The sequence below is a fragment of the Rhinichthys klamathensis genome, unplaced genomic scaffold (assembly GCF_029890125.1).
Source record: "Rhinichthys klamathensis goyatoka isolate OS25496 unplaced genomic scaffold, OSU_Roscu_1.1 h1tg000003l_1, whole genome shotgun sequence".
NCBI lineage: Eukaryota > Metazoa > Chordata > Actinopteri > Cypriniformes > Leuciscidae > Rhinichthys > Rhinichthys klamathensis.
Window position 1 is genome coordinate 4,627,690 of NW_026606556.1, and position 22,730 is coordinate 4,650,419.

The 22,730-nt window shown below is 37.0% G+C and overlaps 1 protein-coding gene across 2 annotated transcripts; it reads left to right on the forward strand.

The window, feature by feature from the left end:
• The first annotated feature begins 542 nt into the window (after nt 1-542).
• Nucleotides 543-21,338, forward strand: phf10 (PHD finger protein 10). Of its 2 annotated transcripts, XM_056249856.1 has the most exons (13): nt 543-654; nt 1,049-1,155; nt 1,562-1,675; nt 3,614-3,744; nt 3,915-3,998; nt 4,301-4,443; nt 5,754-5,903; nt 7,991-8,100; nt 8,272-8,422; nt 15,370-15,513; nt 19,361-19,469; nt 19,712-19,900; nt 21,149-21,337. In XM_056249856.1, exons 1-13 carry the CDS (start codon nt 586-588, stop codon nt 21,232-21,234), a joined length of 1,587 nt encoding a protein of 528 aa, XP_056105831.1. In that variant the 5' UTR covers nt 543-585; the 3' UTR covers nt 21,235-21,337. The 2 variants fall into 2 exon arrangements, with proteins under 2 accessions (XP_056105831.1, XP_056105841.1); XM_056249866.1 differs by lacking the exon at nt 15,370-15,513 and having other exon boundaries at nt 21,149-21,338.
• Nucleotides 21,339-22,730: the final 1,392 nt, after the last annotated feature.

The following is a 22,730-nucleotide window of genomic DNA, read 5'->3' on the forward strand; positions in this document are numbered from 1 at the left end:
CCTTACCTGAAGTAAACACATTTTCGATGTGTTTTCACTTTCCCCCCTTAATATCTTGTTATTAATAAATTATGCCTTTAGGTTGCAATATTTGATAACTTGTCTTCTTCTCTAGGGACACGGTAAAGAAACACACACACACACAAACACACACACACACACACACACACACACACACACACACACGCACACAATATGTTATTAATTAATTTAGATTTTACCCCAGCTGTAAGTTCAAAATGTATTGTACTTGAAATTATTAATACATTTAAAAAAAACAGCTACGGGCCAATGCGTTTTGGAGAGATAATCAAAGTAATCTAGCCTTTTGTGTATTTAATTTAAATGATGTCCATTCAATTAATAATAGAAAAGCATAACAAATATTGCTTTTAAATTAAATATAAACTATTCCTATGAAAAGTGTATAAAATGTAAATAAGATTAAATGAAATTTTGTTTTCAACATAAAATATTTACAATAGTATATTACACGGTTCTTTTTGCGTGTTGAGGTCGGAACACTTTCTTGTGTTCCTAGTTTCCAGTCGGAATGCGACACTCTTTCATTAGCAGAACATCAACATGGCGGCTGTTCTGTCGCCGAGACCGTGCGATAGCAATCCCGCGACTCCTGGGACGCAGTCCGTGAAGGTCTGTGGATGTTTACTGCTACATCTCGTAGCACAGACTGCAGTTATAACATTGTAGAATATGAGGCTCACATATATGCTATTACTGCGTCGGTAAAAACTTGAATGTGAGCCAAAGTCGCCTTTGTTTATTTACTATTAGCCTGCTAGCCGAGAGAGAGGTAAATACATAGATGATGCTCAGGGTAAAACTTCTTGTCTAAAAGAAATTAAAACGCATGAAATAACCCCACATGTATTATTTGGATGGTTTTGGACAGACACTAATAGTTTATTGCGGCAATATAAGATGGTTTTAGATCTAGGTTGCGGTGCTAAACATTATCTCTCAATTCCTCCCAATGGGGAACGTTGAAATTTCCTAGAAGTAATCTTATTTATGTCTCTTGAAACAGGATGACATTGAGGAGAATTCCAGTGATGGTAGTCAAGCCCTCAAGAGACGCAGGATGGGTTCAGGGGACAGTTCCCGGAGCTGTGACACGTCCAACCAAGAGCTGGGGTGAGCAGCACATCTGACACACACAATCACAGGTGTTTTTATTAGAGGGTCATGAAACCCCCCTGTTTCAGCAGGAGTCAGTTCGCACCACACACAGTTTTAAAAGTGCTACAAAAGTGAGAGCCCCACAACACAGCTACGGCTTCTGATTGAGACCGTTTTATTTTGCTCTCATTAAAAGCATCAAAGCTTCCCACAGATGCACACAGCAATGTACCATTACACCTACACAATATACTCGTGGTTTTATAAGCTCACTGTAAATTACATGCAGTACATATCCTGTGACAGCTATAATTTAATACACAACTAAATGCACAGCATTTCTTCTCTGCATCGAAAATATATATGAACATGCTGTTGCATCTTGCATGCTGTCATGAATAATTAAGGCATCTTTTCATAGGTTAAGGACATGCAGTCTTATGAATAATTATGAGACACAGATGAGTCATCAATCCACTGTAGTACAAGAAAACGACACATCCTGTGATGCTGACATGAAGACGAATTTAAACCCGTAAGTTGAAAATAGTTTTGTTGTTTCGTTTTTATTAACTAGTTTTCTCCTACAATCAAAACTAACAGATGGTAAAATTGACTTCTATGATGTTCAACACACATAACTGTTAAAATCTCAGGAAATTTGCCCCTTTAAACCTTGCCAGTGGCGTAGGCTGAATTATTATTTTTTTATTATTATTATTATTATTTTGGCCGGTGATGCAATGATATCCAGGCAGTCAAGCAGTGATTATGTCAGAGGTTAAATTCGAATAGGGAATAACAAACAAATGAATAAAGTATATCAAAATTGTAATTGCAAATAAGTTTAAACAAAAATAAGATCTTTCTTATTCTATAGTTTATTATAAATTCCAAAGTATTGTATTTAACAGATGAAGATTGTGAAGATTAGACTATAGAGAAAGAAGGACCCCAAAGAAGCAAGATATTTGCAGAATGAAAGTAGAGGTAAAAGAGAAGTGGAAGTGAAGAGCAAAAATAAGAGCAACAAATACAGTGGTGTGAATAAGTTATTACCCCCATGCTAAAGTTGCCTAAAAAGAGGAATAAAAAATCATCTTTTGGAAATTGATCTTAATGCCTTAATTAGAAAAATGAGGAAAAATCCAACCTTTAAGGACACCAATTTTCTTTGTGTATGAATAATGTATCATAAATAAATAAATGTTCTTCCTTAAAATACAGGGTGCATAAGTCAGGCCCCCCCTATGTTAAATTCCCGTAGAGTCAGGCAGATTTTTATTTTTAAAGGCCAGTTATTTCATGGATCCAGGATAATATGCATCCTGATAAAGTTCCCTTGGCCTTTGGAATTAAAATATCCCACATCATCACATTCCCTTCACCATACCTAGAGATTGGCATGGTGTTATTTCAGTTAGCCTAATAGCTGGTTTGATTTGCATTGAAAGATGATCTTATGGAAAGTACCCCATGCCAATCTCTAGGTATGGTGAAGGGAATGTGATGATGTGGGATATTTTAATTCCAAAGGCCAAGGAAACTTTATCAGGATGCATATTATCCTGGATCCATGAAATAACTGGCCTTTAAAAATAAAAATCTGCCTGACTCTATGGGAATTTAACATAGGGGGGGCCTGACTTATGCACCCTGTATTTTAAGGAAGAACATTTATTTATTTATGATACATTATTCATACACAAAGAAAATTGGTGCCCTTAAAGGTTGGATTTTTCCTCATTTTTCTAATTAAGGCATTAAGATCAATTTCCAAAAGATGATTTTTTATTCCTCTTTTTAGGCAACTTTAGCATGGGGGTAATAACTTATTCACACCACTGTATATCCAGGAAGCTTACATCCTCCTAAATGTATGTTTTGGACTGATAAGAAAAGGTCAAACTGACTTATCCATAATGTCATAGTTGGTGTAACGGCTAGGTTGACGTGACCGTATGCTGAAATAAAATAAAACAAGTTGACACAAAGTTGGAACCAAATATTTGGCAAAAAACATAGCATAACGAGAGATTTATAATACATTTTTTGTAGGCCGGTCATTTTTGAAGGTGGAAAAAATCACCCAAAAATATACAAATTATACATTTTTTGGCAAGTTCAAGTTGTAATACCCTTTGTGAGGAAGTTTTAGTCCAGTGCGAATACATTAACTAGCATATTTGGGGAAAAGAAAATCCTCTCTGGGTCAAAATGACCAGAACACAATGTGAGGGTTAAGAGAATTTATCTAGAAATATTTCATACGAGCCATATTTTTTTTATTAAAATATATTCCTTCACCATGACAATGGAACTATTTAGCAGTTTTTCTTGCACCATCATATTATATTTATTTCTATGAAACTGCACCTGTTGGTGGCGTTATTGGCTGGCCAAGGCCAATTTTTACTCCTCATTCTGGCCCAGGGTTACTTTCTGTGTATTGAGCCTTGCTGTTTCATTACAGGCCAACATACTTCCCTGCTGAAAATCTGACAGAATACAAATGGCCTCCGGATGACACAGGAGAGTATTATATGCTACAAGAACAAGTGAGCGAGTACTTGGGAGTCACGTCATTCAAACGGAAGTATCCAGGTATGAGCGACAAGCCTCTAACTATCAGCAGGGAAAATTGAATTGAATGGTTTTCACTTTCATGTTATCGGTCAAATAGTGGTTTTATTTTCGGATTCAGTTACTGATGATAGAGATGAAGTTTTGTATTTTGCTGTCAACACATGTTTTAATTTTCAACTTCATACCAGATATGGAAAGAAGAGACCTGTCTCACAAAGAAAAACTTTATCTGAGAGAGCAAAATGTCATTACGGAAACGCAGTGTACACTGGGTAAGATTTTAATAATTCAGTCTTTCAGTCTTATTATCTTGAATTTGCTTAACAGAAAGAAAAAAATGTTGTAAAATTGACAACAGGTGACTTTACCCTGAAATTAACTGATTTATGTCTCATACAGAGATGGTTTACTTTTCCAACACAGTGATTTAATTAATAATTTGCTCAACAGCTTTTCAGCCTTGACGTGTACCCACTAGAAATAATAATAATAGTAGTAGTAAATTCACTGTATCAGCCTAGTCTAAGGCTTAATGTGAGAATCCTATATTGATGTTCCACCCTTCTTCCCTTAGGTCTCACTGCTTTGCGCAGTGATGAAGTTATTGATTTGATGATTAAGGAGTACCCAGCCAAACATGCCGAGTACTCAGTCATACTGCAGGAGCGAGAGCGGCAGAGGATAACTAAGGAGTACTCTGTGAGCACTCTTAGTGCAGTGAGTAACACTCTTTTATTCGTTATATAAATTATATGGTACTCTTATATACAAATAATTTTACTCAGCAAGGATGCATTACATTGATCACAATTAACATTGAAGAGTTATAGATTGTTACAACAAAAAAATCTATTTCAATGAACTACATGCTCTGAGTTTAGTTTTCAAAGTATGGCTCGCTGGCTTCCGCTTATGTACGGTATATTTTCAGTGTGCTGTAGCCACCTACTTTACTAAACACCACTTAAAATGAGAAGTCTATTTAAAAACCCGGACATTTTCTTGATTTCAGGGACAGGAGAAGAGATATTCTGATGAATAATATCAGAATGAACCTTTAATTATTTGTTTTAAATGTTTTTTGTATTTCAATGTATGTCATTTACATGTTTATGCCCAAAATTCTTAATATTCATAGTAGTAATGCTGTCAATGCGTTAAGGTTTAAGACAAGAAATGTAATGATGGTAAGCAGATTTAATTAAGGCAAGTAGCGGATTAATTCAAACTATTTTAAATAACTGGAATAAGAGCACAACAAGCACACCACAAGCAAATCCTGTTTACCAGTCAAATTCATTTATAAAGGGAAACTCAACAGGTATGAAATATGATCAGTATGTGAAAAACACTGTAAATGAGTACTAAACTGCTGCAGGTTAGTAGGGAAATATATTTATTTATTTATTATACACAATGCACATTTGGATAATACATTTATAGGAACATTTCTGCAGGCTCAGTATAATTCATGTTAATGCAGGCAACATTGTTTTAATCAACTGACAGGCCTAAAACCTAGCAATAATCTGTGTTCTCATGAGTAACTGTCTCTATGTAGGTGCACTGAGCACTGTTACCAGAAATGCCTGAGCCGTAATAAGAATAGAATACATAAGTATTTGTGCAAGTAGTCAATTTTTTACTTTAGTTTATTCATAAAAAAAATCCTGATATACTGAAATATCACAGTTGCCACAAAAACGCAGCACAACTGATATTGAATTGATAATAATCAGAAATGTTTCTTTAGCAACAAATCATCATGATAGAATGGGTCATGTGATGCTGAATACTGGACGAATGATGCTGAAAATTCAGCTTTACTATCACAGGAATAAATAGCATATTATATACATTTAATTGAAAATAATTTAAAATTTGAATAATATTTCGCAAGAACGCATCTTTGGTGAGCATAAGTGACTTTTTTCAAAAACATGTAAACTGTTATATGCTTGTTTGCAGGAATAATCATGTAATAATGAAGTCTGTGAGTGCTAAAAGTCTGACTTTTTTCTTTTTAGCAAATGCAACAACAGAATCCTCAAAAAGTTGAAGCCAGTAAAGTGCCGGAGTACATAAAGAAAGCTGCTAAAAAAGCGGCTGAATTCAACAGTAATTTCAACCGAGAGCGGATGGAAGAGAGAAGGGCTTATTTTGACCTTCAAACACATGTAAGATGTGCTCATGTTCTTTGATAATCTGATTGTGTGCTATAGTGTGTAAAATTCATATAAAACAGCTTCATTTAGATACACAAATGAAAGCATCTAGCACTCCGCTTTTAGACGTACACTTCCCTAAGCACTTCCCCTCAGGGGAATCCACCCCACCCCCCGCCTTTTTGAAGCGCGGTCAACTTCGTCAAGTGGGCGAGGGAAGTTTATTTGGACTGCCCCTCGACCCCTCAATTTTGACAGATGGAACGATCACACAATCACACTACGTTACTGCAGGTCTCACTTATTTTTTAAATATTTTCTCCAACAGCCCAAGCATGCATACAGGCCTATAGAATGGTGTGTAAATTCATAGGGAAAAAAACTGTAAATAATAAATCTGCTCCATATCAGATTCCAAGTGATCTAAGGCTTAGTTCGTTCCATTTAAACAAATTTCAAGGGTTCCACCAGTAGTGGGCACTTGTGCAAAGGCAGAGGAAAGTTATAGAGGGAAGGACATAACAAATTTAACTTAAACGCAGCCCTTATAGTCAGCCAGAATACCCTAATAACTACATAACATTATCCCAGTAACCACCCAGAAAACTTGCGGTTCGTATAATATTGCACTTTTTGTGTCACAGATCCGATCATTTTTTGGGTTGGGAAAAAAAAAAAAAAAGTGTGTGTTGGGGGAGACGAAAAATAACTTATCCTTTCTATTTCTTGTTTAAATCTCACTTTACTTTGATACCACAGCAAAAGCTTCTAGCCCTAACTAATAAAGATCAAATGTTATTAAAGACAACTGAACAGTCAGTGATACAATAAGAACAAATAAACAAATTACAAGCATGGATAAATAAATGCAATAGAACAAAGAGACAAATTAAATAAACATTGCTATAAACAGATTTTTAAAATAAATAGTTTTTCATGTAGGTCTAACAAGGGATTTCTCTGGCTTTTTTTTTTTTATTAACATTAATGACACAGAGCAACATGAATATTGGGCTGCTGTCACTCTAAGACTGAATGCATGGATACTGATACGCATCCGTTTTCTTTCTCAACTGTTTACATTCACTTAAGACGTAACCGACTGTGTTTGTAAGGATACTCGTCGAGTAGGGCTGGGTAACAAATATCGATTTCTCGATATTAATCGAGTCTCATTTTTACGAACCAATATCGATTCTTAAATCTCAAGAATCAATTAGTCATCCTGTTTTCATTTGATGAATGAATGGAACATTGTAGCGCCCATCAATAATCTTTGTGCTTTGTGACTATTATTATGAAATAGTCTCAAATTTAGAATTATGTCCATTTTCTTATGAAATTAAAAAACATAAATAGCGTTTTGTCGCTGTGGCGTGCGTGAGATCGCTCTGGAACTCATCGAAATCCATATCATGTAACGTGGTATCGCTCAATCAGTGTCTCATCTGTGGAAAGACGTCAGTTAAACAACTTGTAAACAATGTCATGTAACGTCACATTTACCTCAGACGTCACAAAACCATATGTGACCATAAACTTAGTCAGTTAGTCAGCTAGAAAAATTAACTCTAGAGAGGAGAATTTTGCTAAATATATGCACCATATTTTTAATTTTTAATGTTCTTAAATATTGAATGCATGTTTGAATAAATCTGGCAAGTTTTTATGACAGCCACCATTTAAATTGTTATATTTCATATAACTTTCCTATTATAAAAATAAATAAAAGTGTAATTTAAGTGTTTGTATAGCTACAAATCAGTTAATTTTTACCTTCAACATTATAGTAGGCTAATGAAGCCTAGTAGGCTACAACTGACTCCCATAGTTTACAGCATTAGTTAAGAGATTTGTTTTCTTTGCCATGTATTGTACCTGATATCCAAAATAATCTATATTGAATCGAATCGAATTGTGAAATTTGTGTCAATACCCAGCCCTATTGTCAAGACAGGCATATTAACAAAATTCTGTGTAGAAAATGTATGAAAAGTATGTAGAAAACCCTAGGACCTGCAACACCCTAGCAATGGCTCTGAACACCTATGTAAATATTTATTAACTTATTTGTTTCGCGCTTTCTCTTTTACCTGTAGATTATTCAGGTACCTCAAGGAAAATACAAAGTCCTCCCTCCAGAAAGAACCAAGACCGGTCCATACCCAGTTGCACTCATCCCTGGCCAGTTCCAAGAGTACTACAAAAGGTGAATTGTGTAATAAATTGTTGCTGCTTTTTTGCAAATCCTGCTGAGCTTCTGATTTACCTGTTGATGAGTTATTGTAGTCTCCATTGTACTTGAGAACAATGCTGGAATGTTGTCCTAAAATGTAGCCACTGTTTAGCTTTCTGACTGAGCTTTTCTTGCCTCATCCAGGTACTCTCCAAATGAGCTCCGCTACTTGCCCTTGAACACAGCTCTGTTTGAGCCTCCGCTGGACCCAGAGCTGCCTGCCCTGGACAGTGATGGCGACTCTGATGATGGTGAAGATGGAAAAGAAGACGGAAAAAAGCATAAAGGTTCCTCTGTAAGTTGTTTTCATGTGACCGTGACTATAAATGCACAGTTGGTTTAGTTATAGTCTCGCGCTTCCAGACCTTCAGACTAACGGTAGAAGGTCTGGAGTCCATAGCAGCTTTTATTGGCCAAGGACTGCCCTGAGGCCGTCTGACTGACATGTAAAGCAGCCAATCACAGTTAGTTTTGCGACGCGTCATGTTTAGGGGGATTAAAATATAACTTCGATGTCCCTACAATAACCTAAAAAAACCAACTCTTGAACTTATTTTAAAGAGTCTACAATGCGAACTTTACATACTTTTGAAAATCCAACGTTTAGTTAATCCTGATAAGCGCTTATCACAGTTGTAAACAAAATAGCTTTCTTTTTCCATGAGGGGGTTTGGCACCACGGCATCTTTGTTTCCAGGCGGAACGTGACACACACGTCTCCTGGAAGTCCTGTAGAATTCAACCAATCAGACTCCTGAAATGTTTCCAATTTTGTGTGCCTTATGCATCAGACGTTCAGCCAACAGTCTGTGGCCGTGACGTCTGAGGCTGAGACTAGTTTAGTTATAGTTAACCCTCTGGGGTCCACTAACGAGCCAAAGCATTTTGCTGCATTTTTTTCCTGATAACATCAAAAATAACTTAAAATACTCTCTCATTATTGGTCATACAGATAACAGTGGGACATCATTTGAAACTATTCTTCAAGGTCTATTTTTATTTCAGTGCACTCATAATTACAAAAAACTAGGGCTGTCAGTTAAACGCGTTATTAACGGCGTTAACGCAAACCCATTTTAATGGCATACATTTTTTTATCGTGAGATTAACGGTCTTTTTGGCCTAGCAAACTTTGTAGTTTTTTTCACATGCTTTTGCAACAGGACGCGGCATGCGTGGCGCTGCGCTATGAAACCCATTCATGTCAATGGCTTGCGCCGCGCGAGGACGTTTTGTTGCTTCGTCAACCAAAGCGCAAGCGGATCTAGCTAGACCGGAAACAAAACAACAGGCACGCCGCACACACTTGTTTGGGCTTGCGAGCCGGCCAAATAGTAGGTTAACGTTACGTTTTGAGTGGATGACGAGCGCGAGATGCCGAAATGGATGCCAATAAGATTCTGAATGGAAAGTTTACTTTTAAAAAGTTGCCAAATGGTTCCATTGACGAGACCAAAGTGATCTGTGTGTTTTGTCGTTGTGAACTGAGCTATCATCATCGCAGCACGTGCAGTCTGAAATACCACTTGATGATGGCCAAGCACACACACACACACACACACACACCTGATGCGAATTCTCCGCCCCCTCGTCAATATCAGGACCTCGTCAGGATTTCTTTCACCCTTTTATTGATGGACAGTGTTACATTGTGTGAGAGATTATTTGCTCCAAGTGAGAATGTTTGTGTGAAATTGAACACAGTATATGCCAATGTTGTTTTCAATAAAAAACATTTGCACAAAGCAAGCCGATCCACTTTTCCATGTTGATAAGAGCATTAAAATGAGAAAAAATAATGGGACAAAAATAAATCAAGAGACCTTTAGAATAGATAAAAATGTGTGTTTAATTGCGATTAATTGCGAGTTAACTATGACATTAATGCGATTAATTGCGATTAAATATTTTAATCGTTTGACAGCACTACAAAAAACCACTCCACTTTTGTAAAATAAAGGAAGCAAACAGGGTGCGCTTTCTGCTGTTTCAATCTCCACAAACTTCTTTCCGAAACGCGTCACAAAAATGAACCGAAAATCTGCGAATACTTCCACACTCACATGAGAAACGTGTATAGAGAGCTTGAAATGTCTACCTATAAATGAACCAATTGAAATCAAATCTACGCTGATTATGTAATCCTTATGAACCCAATGAGATGTACAATATTTCCTGTCTGAGCTCATTATTTGTAATGTGGTCACACACACGCACAGCGCAGGCTATTCATACGGTAATCATCCACCTGAGTTAAACGAACCTGTAAATGCCCATATCACCTGGATAAACAAACCATCAAGCTGCGTCAGGTTACTCTACGTTTCATCAGTTTTGGAAGAAGACACGATATGTGGAAAAAGCCTTGAATTTACCTCAGAAGAAGAGCACAATGTGACGCGCGGCTTGATCCAGCGGAGGATATCATTTACTGTTGAGTAAGTCATTCATTCTTTTGCATTAGTTAACGTGTTTTCACATAAATGTTTACGCATTTTACTAGTCGGCTTTTTTCAAACTATATTACCAGACTAAAATGTGTGAAATCGAGTGAGATGTTGAAATATGAATTATTTTGGTATTGCATGTAAATGTTGTATAAAGAGTGTTTTTATGCTCTGTAATATAAAAGCATAATACAATATAATAGTAATAGTGTCTATACTGTTAAATGATGAATGTTACAGTCTAAGAATATTTAGAATAGTGTTTACTGTGAAATACTGTTCAAATGTATAAACAATGTTTATGTTGCTAAACAATAATAATTTATTTTTGTTTTTGTACTGTATGATAATGCAGCATGTGTGTCATGACTACAAATATGACTTTCTTATTTTTTTAATCTGCAATCTTCAATATTAGTAAGCTATTAGTGATTTCTAGTGTAATAATATCATTGCTCCTGACATCATGCTTACTGTTGTTGGCTTTTTTTTCTCTCTTTTTTTTTTTTTATATACAGTGATCAGATACCTGCACCACTGAGGAGTCCTTCTGACTCAAACTTTCACGAGTGTCTTCAAACTGTTTGTCTCTCAGAGTGCTGTACCGTCAGCAAGCTGTTCAACTACATTGGACTGATATGATCATGGTAAAATAAGCTCCATCACTGACTACTGATGTTGTTTCTTCAGTGCATGGCAAAAGAAGCAGCAGACACATTGGAAATGCCAGGTATGGTTCACTTGTTTCTACAGTTGAACAGGAACTGTTTTCTGGAATGGCAAACGTGCATAACTGTTCAATTGTCTGTTTAGGTCAATGTGCTCAATATTGTGCCTTTGACCTTTATTATGTGTATTTTGATTATGTTGTGCACTATGTTGAAAATAAACTACGAAAAAACTCACATTCTTTTGTTTCCCTCAGTCCCATTCACCCTGATAGGCTCATTATAGGGGAGTCCCCAGGTGTGAATCACATCAATATGCATGGCCATTGACTCTTGCCTTTCTAACATATAATGTCTTACACATTTTAAATCAATCTATTGTTGTATGTGCATAAGTGGTCAGGATGATTTGAGAAACTTTTACATACATGCTGCTAACATATTATTGTAGCAGAGTTTGTGCTGAGTACAGTGTAAGCAGACTTTAGCCATTAAAATGTTATAAGTAATTGAAAAATCACAAATGTCAGGGCATGTCAAAACATCTCCAGGGCCCAAAAACCCCTTCAGACCCCAGAGGGTTAAGGCAATTAGATTGTCATTCCCTTATATTTAGACAACTATAAAGCCAGGTGTTTGATTTAAAGATATATAATGATTCAAAAGTGCATCGTGATGGCAAGTCACTGTCTTAATGAGTCATTCATTCAAACGGCTCATTTATTCAGGAACGAAGCAAGTGATCGTCTTTATGAATGAGTCAGTAAATCATTGGCTCAATTGTTTAGTTAAAAACCACAGATTTATTCAGTAATGAAACACCGCTGTGTGTTGCTCAGAGACGCACAACAGTTCTGCTGTGGCCTTGTTTAGAACTATTTTCATTGGTGAAATTGAGCAAAATCAGGCAATATTGACAATTGTCTAAAATGTAAACCGTATTTTAACTTGTTTATTAAACTGTTGAATAAAATCAATATCACATTTGAAATTGTGCAGATATTTGGGGAAAATAGCACTTTTACTTGTGCTGTGATATCATATGATATAGTTTAGAAATAAGACCCATACAGGGGAATCTCCCCCATATCTTTTTTTTGTGGCATTTTAACTATTCTAATAGGCTTTATCACGCACACAGTCATTGCCCTGCTTGATATTTTAGAAGCATCAGCACTGGCACATCTCTGCACACGCCAGCGGTCAGTTAGTCCAGTTACATTGTTATAGTAGGTGGCCACAAGTGACTGTCTATGAGTGAGTCATCATTAAACCATTCATAATACGCTTAAAAACGCTCTTCTCTTTTTTCTTTTTTTTTGTGAATGAATCAAGGTGTTGAAATGAATTTAACTGAGTTCCACTTTAAAAGGCTCAATCGATAATCAACACATCACCTGGGGTAATGCTAAAGCTGATGTTTCACTTCATAGAGATCAATGGCATTGATTCAATGCATTGAACAGTGCTGACGACAAACATGGAAAAGCCGTTTTAATGTTGAAAGCATACTATGACAAAGCTATCGCTCTTATCTTCTGACAACTGATGGCAAACTGATTTTTTTCACAAATATATGACTTGACCTAAAGGAGGACATACGCAGGTCTCCGTGTGTGTGTGGAGGAGCTGCCTGAGCCCCGCCTCAGACAGAGAGCAGACCAGATGACAGATGCTAAATGTTTGTGAAAAATGTATGTAAACAATGGGCAATATGCGTCACTCGTGTCCTTATATCGTTTGATAAGTCGATAAAGTAATTATCGCAACAGGCCTATGTTAAAAGCGTTAATTTTAACGCATTATTTTTTCCATAATTGCACCAATTTTATGTGTTAAATTGACATCACCAATTTATTTATTTTACTTCTGCAATCTGACATGTGTCCAAGTGAAACCCACTTTATACCAGAATGGAGCCAGGTGGTTCTAAGGGTTGACAAATTTGAAGTTGAAAGAAAAAAAAAAGATTAAATTCTACGGAATAACATGCTCAGATGACCAGGAAAGTGTATTGAGAAAAAAATGTCAACCCGAAACCATGTTCACAACACATTCTACTTTCGCAACCCAACATACACCATATTGCCAAAAGTTTTGGGACGTCTGCCTTTACATGCACATGAACTTTAATGGCATCCCATTCCTGATCCGTAGGGTTTAATATGCAGTTGGCCCACCCTTTGCAGCTATAACAGCTGCAACTCTTCTGGAAAGGCTTTACTTAAGGTTTAGGAGTGTGAATTTTGACCATTCTTCTAGAAGCGCATTGGTGAGGTCCGGCACTGATGTTGGACGAGAAGGCCTGGCTCGCAGTCTCCGCTCTAATTCATCCCAAAGCTGGGTTGAGGTCAGGACTCTGTGCAGGCCAGTCAAGTTCCTCCACACCAAAGTCGCTCATCCATGTCTTTATGGACCTTGCTTTGTTCACTGGTGCGCAGTCATGTTGGAACAGGAAGGGGCCATCCCCAAACTGTTCCCACAAAGTTGGGAGGATGAAATTGTCCAAAATGTCTTGGTATGCTGAAGCATTAAGAGTTCCTTTCACTGGAACTAAGTGGCCAAGCCCAGCCCCTGAAAAACAGCCCTGCACCATAATCCCCCCTCCACCAAACTTTACACTTGGCACAATGCAGTCAGACAAGTGCCGTTCTCCTGGCAACCAGCAAATCCAGACTCGTCCACCGGATCGCTAGACAGAGAAGCGTGATTCGTCACTCCAGAGAACACGTCTCCACTGCTCTAGAGTCCAGTGGCGGCATGCTTTACACCACTGCATCCCACGCTTTGCATTGCACTTGGTGATGTAAGGCTTGGATGCAGCTGCTCGGCCTCAATCTGAAGGCCACATGAAGTTTGCAGGTCTGTAGCTATTGACTCTGCAGAACGTTGGCGACTTCGGCGTGGCCTACCACTTCGTGGCTGAGTTGTTGTTGTTCTCAATTGCTTCCACTTTGTTATAATATAACAGTTGACTGTGGAATATTTAGTAGTGAGGAAATTTCACGAATGGACTTATTGCACAGGTTGCAACCTATCATGGTACCACGATTGAATTCACTGAGCTCCTGAGAGCGAGTTTGCAGAAGCAGTTTTCTAGCCTGGTAATACCAAACTCTGCTACTTCGCTTTGCTTCGTAGACAGAGTCTGGCATGGCATAATTGAAAAGTGTTTTCTTTCTCGAATAAAATCATTCGTTACCCGTAAGCCAATCACATAACGTCTGGTTATGACGTGTGTTATTCACCAGTTCAGCCGCATTGAACTTCCACTGTAAACACATGTATGATGCGAAAACGAAACCATCGAGCGAAATACCGGAGTGAACATGGTTGACCGAGTTTTGCTGCCTCCTGAACCTGATCCTCCATGAGTGCAACCAAGGGGGACACAATCACAACTATCGCCTTGCCGGCCTTTGGCCTGCCCAGTTTCTCTCTGACGATCGGTAATAGTTGATAAATTAAACTTTTCCCAAAACCTGTCGGGAGTAGAGCCACAACATCACCTCCATTCAAAATGTTTAACAAACACTCTTCTTGTTCGGGCTTCAGTTTGCAAATGCCGGGAATATTCTCCACAACAGAGCGAATTGCATCCCGTGTCTCCATATCCGCGGTCACAATCTTAAACTCGGTACTTAGCGTCTACGTCACGGCTCTCAGCCCGCCCTCTGTTCGTTGATTGGCCGGCTGTTTTCAGGCCGGAGGAAATCTGAGAGACATGTCGATGTCTCAGACTGAGTACAGAAGCGAACTGAAATAGAGCGGAAGTACGAAGTCTGACGCAGTCAGGCTAGCAGTTTGCATGCCTAGGTGCTTGATTTTATACAACTGTGGCCATGGAAGTGATTGGAACACCTGAATTCAATGATTTGGAGGGGTGTCCCAATACTTTTGCCAATATAGTGTATTTCTGATTGAAGTGGTGATAAAAAAAATCTACCAATCTCACCAAAATCTTGGATCAATGTTGTTATTGTTAACTAAATAATTCATTGGATTGAGAAAAGTGGTCTCTATATGAAAGGAGAGATCCAACATTTGAATAACGTGCAGCAATGAATCGTGGATGACAGGAAGTGTGTTAAATAAAGTGGGTCAATTTATTTCCTGTTGACTTGCAGGACAGTTCATCAGGAAACACTTCAGATGGAGACAGCCAAGACAGCGGAATTCAATCCAAAGTCAAGAGCAAAGACCGACCCGGCACCCAGGGCAAAGACGCCACTCCTCGCAGCATCCAACACAAATCTGTCCCTGGGTACAAGGTAGAAGAAAAAAGCCCCTGATCTTTTTTTTTTTTAATAACCCAACACCTCTCTTCTCCCCTTTTCGCCACCCCTCTTTTCCAGCACTTTCAGCAGAGAAGTCCTCTTTCTTCTGACTTGATCATCAGTACCTTGTCCAAACACACTCATGCACCCACACACACTCTCCCTGGTGGTCGTAGATTGGGACTTCACGAGTCAATGGAACTTATTTTCCTTTTTAAGTGTGGCACTCGTTTTCTTCAGTGCCAGGAAAACCCAGTGACAGTTCCTGTGTTCTGCACAGACTTTTGAGCAATAACGTTTTTGTGTTAGTTTAGGGCTTTTTCTTTTCTTTTCTTTTTTGCTGTGATGCACTTGTGAAGGTAAATACCCTTATAAAGTGAACAGTACTTCATATAGCTTAAAATACCTCTATTTATCTATCAATATCTATCTTACCTGCCTGTCATGGCTGCTAAACTCTGAAAAGTGTTAATCCATACTATAGATATAAAATGGTTGAAGAAATATTAAGAGTGCACTCAGTAATGCTTTCCCTGATTTATAAATATGTAATCGTAAGAAACAGATTTGAATAGCACTTTTGGATGAGGACTCCAATCATATGACAAGTTATTGTTTTGAAATCACATGGCCAGCTGTGTTGCAACCCAACCAAGTTACTAGTAATAATAACAAAATAGCAATAATAACAAGCATGTTTCATGTTTCCAACATGCGTTTTTAAAGCTCTTTTCCATTTAGCTGAAAACATTTATAAAGCTGAAAAAATAGATTAAATACACAATTTAAAAAATATTTGCACGTCTCATTTTGATCGTATTTGTGAATTGTTTTCTCTTTTTTTGTGGATCTCATTCTGTATGTTTGTACGTTGGTTTATTTTTTGTGAAATCTCTTTTGTGGATCATAATCTATATGATTCCCGAGCCCCCCGCCCATTAAAGTCACCATAGAAGAACCATGCAAAGTTATCATAGGGCTACAGAAGACTTGAAATATAGCTATTCCAACTATCATAAAATTGTATTCGTCCACGCTGATAGTTCAACCAAACTATGACTGACTTTTGCAAATCATAAAATTTTTGAAGAATGTTGGTAACAAAACAGTTTTGGTTACCATTGACATCCATTGTATCATGGATTAAAAAAAAAGACATTTCTTAAAATATATATATTTTTTTTCGCTGAAGAAAGGAATTCATAATTTAGTTCTTAATATATTATTTTATGTTCCACAGAAGAAAGTCATACAGGTTTGGAGACACATGGTTAGTAAATGATGACAGTTTGCATTTTTGTATGTATTGTCTCTTTAAAGATGCTAGATGAAGAAGAGCCAGTGAAACAAACTGAGTGCACTTTTAAACTGAGCTTTATTTATCCTTTATTTGTCATGCTAGTGATGCATAACTATCTTTCAGGCATGAAATGGTTATCAAACTACTGTTTGGTATAACATTGTCGAAGTCAGTTGTTTTCTATACTGACTCTATGGGCACCTTAAATATGCTTGATATCAGTGTTTCCTTTGATTTACTCTGTTTAAATTGTGTAAGTTTTTTTTTTTTTTTTTTTTTTTTTGTCAAAATGCTTGGCGGATCAACAAAAGGTTTACCTAACACATTACTAATTATCCTCAACAACATCTCACTTTTTTTTGTACAAAACAAAATGTATAAAAAGTGAATATATAACAAACAGTAATTTGGCAGTGTGATAATACAAAAAATTGTAGCTTGCCCACATGCTTGCATTTAAAGTTATATTTTTCCATACAGAAATTATGCTGATTTGTGCAATAGGTGTTGTTGTTTTTATATATATATATATATTCTGGGTTGCAAAGGTTTTTTCTTATCAAACCTTTTCTTGTGGATAAGTTTGCATATCTTTTTATTGGACAGTTTGAAGCAATTTTGACATTACATCTTAGCTAAAGGCTTATTTGATGACCTGTCTTGATTATTAGTTTCCCCTGTAGTTCCGTTATGTCTAGAAGTATGAGCAGTGTAAACTGGCGCAGGATATTCTCCGAACAGTATACTTCTCCGAGTATGCATAACATGTAGACGTTCTGTATCCAGAGAGTACCTGAATGATCTGCTACGTTTGTCAGAGTAGTCTGCCAGTATACTACAGTGCATACTGTATCCCACAATGCACTGTGGTCTAGTCTGATGAATTCCAGAATTAAATGAAACTGGATTTTTTCTTTAAACAAAAATGTTCATGTTGTTCTAATTTAAGATTTAAGAGTTGTAGTCCCGAGTCACTGCAGTACTTGATTAAAACAGTAGGTACAGCTTCTGTTGATCCTCTCACTCTCAGTATGTTTTTGGCTTGTTTGTTCCCATCCCTCTTTTATTCAATCTCTTGAGTCTTGTTAAAAGTGTTTGTAGTTAAACATTAAATGTTCTTGTTCCTGTTATGTGAATTTTTTTTTTTTTTTTAAATGTAATACTCTTAGTTCGGCTAGTACTTTCCTACTGTGACAGAATGAAGGCTTTTGTCCTTCCGTTAACTTCACTAACATCTAAATGTGTCTTTAACCTGTAGCTTGGCCTGCCTCTTTCGTTTCCCCAGCACAATGTTGTCACTGCTCTTTTTAGTTTCACAGTTTTTATGGTAGGGCCTTTGACATGTCCGTATTTAGAGTAACCTTTTGAATAAAGAGGTTTTAAAGAAATTAGGCTGTAGAGAGATTTCTTAATGGCTGTGAGCACTGAATGAAAGTGTCAATTCTGTGTTGTTATGAGTAGCACAAGAATTACAGAAATGTTCTGTATTTTGGCCACTTTTTGGGTGTTGTGACCTTTTGATACACTTTTGTTACTATTTACAATTGGCTTTTGCTACTGCGTATTTGTTTATTGGTGTGAAACGCCTTTCTTGAGATCAACTATTCATAATATAGCAATTTTTTGTAGCTTCCTCTACGTTTTCCTCTATTCTAATTTTGAATATCACAATAATTTATGCATTGCTAAAAATGTTTTCCTGCATGGTTTTGTTCCAAACATTTACTGAAACAATCATTCAAATGGTCACATTGTGTATCAGTCTTGATATACTCTAAATTATATACACAACCAATCAAAAGTTTGGGCTCTCTGAGGTTTTTTAATGTTTTTGAAAGAAGTCTCTTATGCTCACCAAGGCTGCATTTATTTGATAAAAAATACAGTAAAACAGTGATAATATATATGTATTATAAATGTATTTAATCTCGCTTTTGTTATTAATTTCTTTAAAACATCTGTGCGACCCCAAACTTTTTAATGGTAGTGTATGTTTTATCCTGATTTATGTGCTATACAGATGTTGGTCCTTTTTTTTTCTTCTTCTTCTTTGTTGCTTGTGTACATATTTTGTGCTTCTTGAAATTTTAATATTAGACCATTCCAATTAATTTTAAGATCCTGCACCCAGATTATTCTGGTATTTTTGCTCATTTAAAGGGATAGTTCACCCGAAAAATGAACTTCTACCACAACAATACTTTTACAAAAGAAGATATTTTGAAGAACGTTGGTAACCAGAGTTGATGGACCCCATTGACTTATAAAAAATAATATGGAAGTCAATGGGTGCCATCAACTGTTTGATTACCAACAATTTGATTCTTCAAAATATCTTCGTTTGTGTTCAACAGAAGAAAGAAACTCATACAGGTTTGGAACAACATGAGGGTGAGTAAATGGTGACAACATGTTCATTTTTGAGTAAACTGTCCCTTTAATTTTGAAAATCATAGTGGTTTTGGTTCAAGCGTAATATCACATGATGGTGTGTATGACCTTGGTTGCCATGGCGTTTATAGCATTACTCTGCCCTTGCAGCCTAAGGTCATTCCCAATGCTATATGTGGCATATGCCAGAAGGGTAAGGAGGCCAACAAGAAAGGCAAACCGGAGGCTCTCATCCACTGCTCCCAGTGCCAAAACAGTGGTAAGTCAAAACCATCTCTTCCTGATGTAGTGGTCTACCACACTGCTAGTGTTTATTCCTTTAAACATTTCTCTTCAATGTAGTAGTAGGACAGCACTCATCTTAAAACTGTTACCTGAAAGCCGCAGGGTCAAAATTGTCCTCTTGATGATTGAAGATGCTGTTTTCCTGTTGGATCAGCCTGAGGGTTTATAGCATGGTGAGAAAAGCGGAAATGATGAGAAGCCTCACTTTGTGTTCAGGTCACCCGTCCTGCTTGGATATGAGTGTGGCGTTGGTGTCCCAGATCAAGAGTTATCCCTGGCAGTGCATGGAGTGCAAGACCTGCACCGTCTGCGAGCAGCCCCACCATGAGGAGGAGATGATGTTCTGTGACAAGTGTGATCGAGGCTACCACACCTTCTGTGTGGGCATGGACTCCATTCCTCTGGGTGAGTCCGCAGCTGACGGCCTCTCTCCCACGTGAATACATAGCTCAAATTCAACATTACATTAACAGGACAAGATTAACTCAATATTGTGTTTGTTTAAATCTTACTTCACCTCACAAGCTTTTTAGAAGCCTGATGTAAGGAAACGGTTAGAAATAGGCTTCGGTTGCATCAAATATTTAGGGCAAGATTTTTGTTTACTTTTAATAAATCAAATTATATGTATATATAAATAAATAAATAAATAAATAAATAAAAATATATATATACAGTATACAAACACACACACACACACAGGGCTTGACATTAACCTTTTTTCTCGGTAGCCACTGCATTTTTACCGGCCACAATTTTGACATCGATACGGAAAACTGCCTTTTAGATGTTTTTAATATTGTCTCATAATTTGGGAGCCCGGATATTAGGCTGCTGTCACTTTAAAACCTGATGCACAGGAAAAAAAAATACTTTGGTAAAGTACAGATACTTGAAAAAATGTACTTAAGTACAGTAACAAAGTAAAAATGCGTTGCTGTCCACCACTGATTTTCAGCATCATTACTTCAGTCTTCAGTGTCACATGATCCTTCAGAAATCATTCTAATATGATGATTTGCTGCTCAAGAAACATTTATGATTATCATCAATGTTAAAACCATGTGTGCTGCTTCATGTTTTTTTGGAAACAATCATTTTTTTTCAATAAGTTCAAAAGAACACCATTTATTTGAAATAGAAATATTTTGTAACTTTATGAATTTCTTTACTGTCACTTTATCAATTTAATGCACCCTCGCTCGCTGAATAAGTGTTAATTTCTTGTAGTGTTTTGTATATAGCAAACGCTAATAGACAATGATTTGATTTCAACTTTAAATTTTTAATTATTTACTGGGACTGTGGCCTTCAGATACAAAGAAAAAGCTAACTATAAAACGTGGGGGGAAATTAGGCCAGTGTTGAGCAGTTTTCCTATAACAGGCTTCTGTGAAGGAGAAAACACTTAACATAAAAAAATGAAAATGTTCCATCAAAGAGATATTTTTGAACAGTCCAAAAGACCAATATTCACTTATTCTCTCTCTCTCTCTCTCTCTCTCTCTCTCTCTCTCTCTCTCTCTCTCTCTCTCTCTCTCTCTCTCTCTCTCTCTCTCTCTCTCTCTCTCTCTCTCTCTCTCTCTCTCTCTCTCTCTCTCTCTCTCTCTCTCTCTCTCTCTCTCTCTCTCTCTCTCTCTCTCTCAACAACAGGTTGCTGGGTCTGTGATTTATGTAACAAAGAGATACCGACACCTCAGAAGAAAGGAACAATAAAAACACCAAAAAAATCTAAATAAGCTCCAAAAAGTTGACCAATTTTTACAACACTTTTGATATTAATTGTTATTTTTCTATTATTTGAATAAGTCTATTTGTTTGGTATGTTGCATTAATTTTGTTACATTTGGGTTTTTTTTTTATATAATTGTTTCCACTGTAGATTGTTTTTGTAATGTTTAAAATAAAGTTCAAAACTGATTGTGTGTGTGTGTTGCTTTTGTTTTGGTAATTGTTGATTGTTCTTAAACATTTCTCACTCCAGTGTTTAATAATTCTTAGTGATGCTCATAGTTCAGACTTGAAGTGTCCAGATGCAGTCATTACGCGGGGACTCGTGTGTTTTTAACTGAGCAGCAGGAGGACGCACGGCACAGGGTGTTTTAACCACACCATAATGACACCAGTCAGTCGTCTCAACTTTCACTGACTAGTGAATGGGAACTGTATTTGTGTGTTGTATTGTGCTGTGTAGCAGATGCCACGTGGAGGTCAATAGTAAATCAGCAGGTAACAGGTGTGTGTGTGTGACGGCTGCTCTGACACCTGATATGTGTGTATGCAACACAATAAACACTCCAACCTGCTCCTTGGAAAGCCTCGACACAAAGGATCCATCTTTCCATTGAGTAGTCGGGCTCTGTTTTGACCGAGCCACAGGTGATGTCTGGCTGTGTTGTGTAACCGGATCTGGCCAGCGTCAGGTAACTATTCAAAAGATCCTTTTGGATGAAAATGATATGCCAGTCTTAAAGAAAAGTAGATGTACACCAGGGGTTAGTGTATGTGTGCAGTCTTTGGCTCTTCTGGTCTATTATTACCAAACCGTTATTATAATCAAATCAATGTATGTGATTATATTTCTCAGTTTTGTTGACTTTGCAAGTTTAAACTTAAAAATGACCATGCATCTAATAATGATACAGTCAGATATGTATGTTTATATTACAGTAGCTACTTTTATAGTAGCTATAAATTACCTTGCCTTAGACAAAGTATCAACTGATATTGTGAAATACTATTACGCTTTAAAATCACTTCTATTTTCATAAACGTCAAAATTTATTTATCTCCAGCCATTACTCCAGTCTTCAGTGTCACATTGATCCTTCAGAAATCATTCTAATATGCTGATTTGCTGCTCAAGAAACATTTCTTACTATTAAAAACAGTTGTGATTGGGGGGGGGAATGAGAATAAGGATAATAATAATGATATAGGCCTAACGTTAAAACAAACTAAAATCGTAAGTTTTTTTTTTTTTTAAGTGACTAAGTGTTTTGCCAGTTTTTAGTGGAGTAAATTCACCCAATCACATTGTTACAGTGACGTTTGGCAGTCAACAAACTTCCATTGTGTTCATTTATTCATAAATGCATCTTCGTTTTGGTATTGTATCTGATGCAATGGCATTCAGGCGTTTTAATGGTGTTTTTTCGCTTCTTTGACGAATCTGCGCTTTCAAACATGCAGCCACAGTAATGTAAGAAATACGCTCAGAATATTTAGGAATATT

Coding starts and splice junctions, on each gene's coding strand:
- phf10 (XM_056249856.1), top strand. CDS start 586: ATGGCGGCTGTTCTGTCGCCGAGACCGTGCGATAGCAATCCCGCGACT. Junction 1,156..1,561: donor ACGTCCAACCAAGAGCTGGG/GTGAGCAGCACA, acceptor ATCTTTTCATAG/GTTAAGGACATGCAGTCTTA. Junction 5,904..7,990: donor ATTTTGACCTTCAAACACAT/GTAAGATGTGCT, acceptor TTTTACCTGTAG/ATTATTCAGGTACCTCAAGG.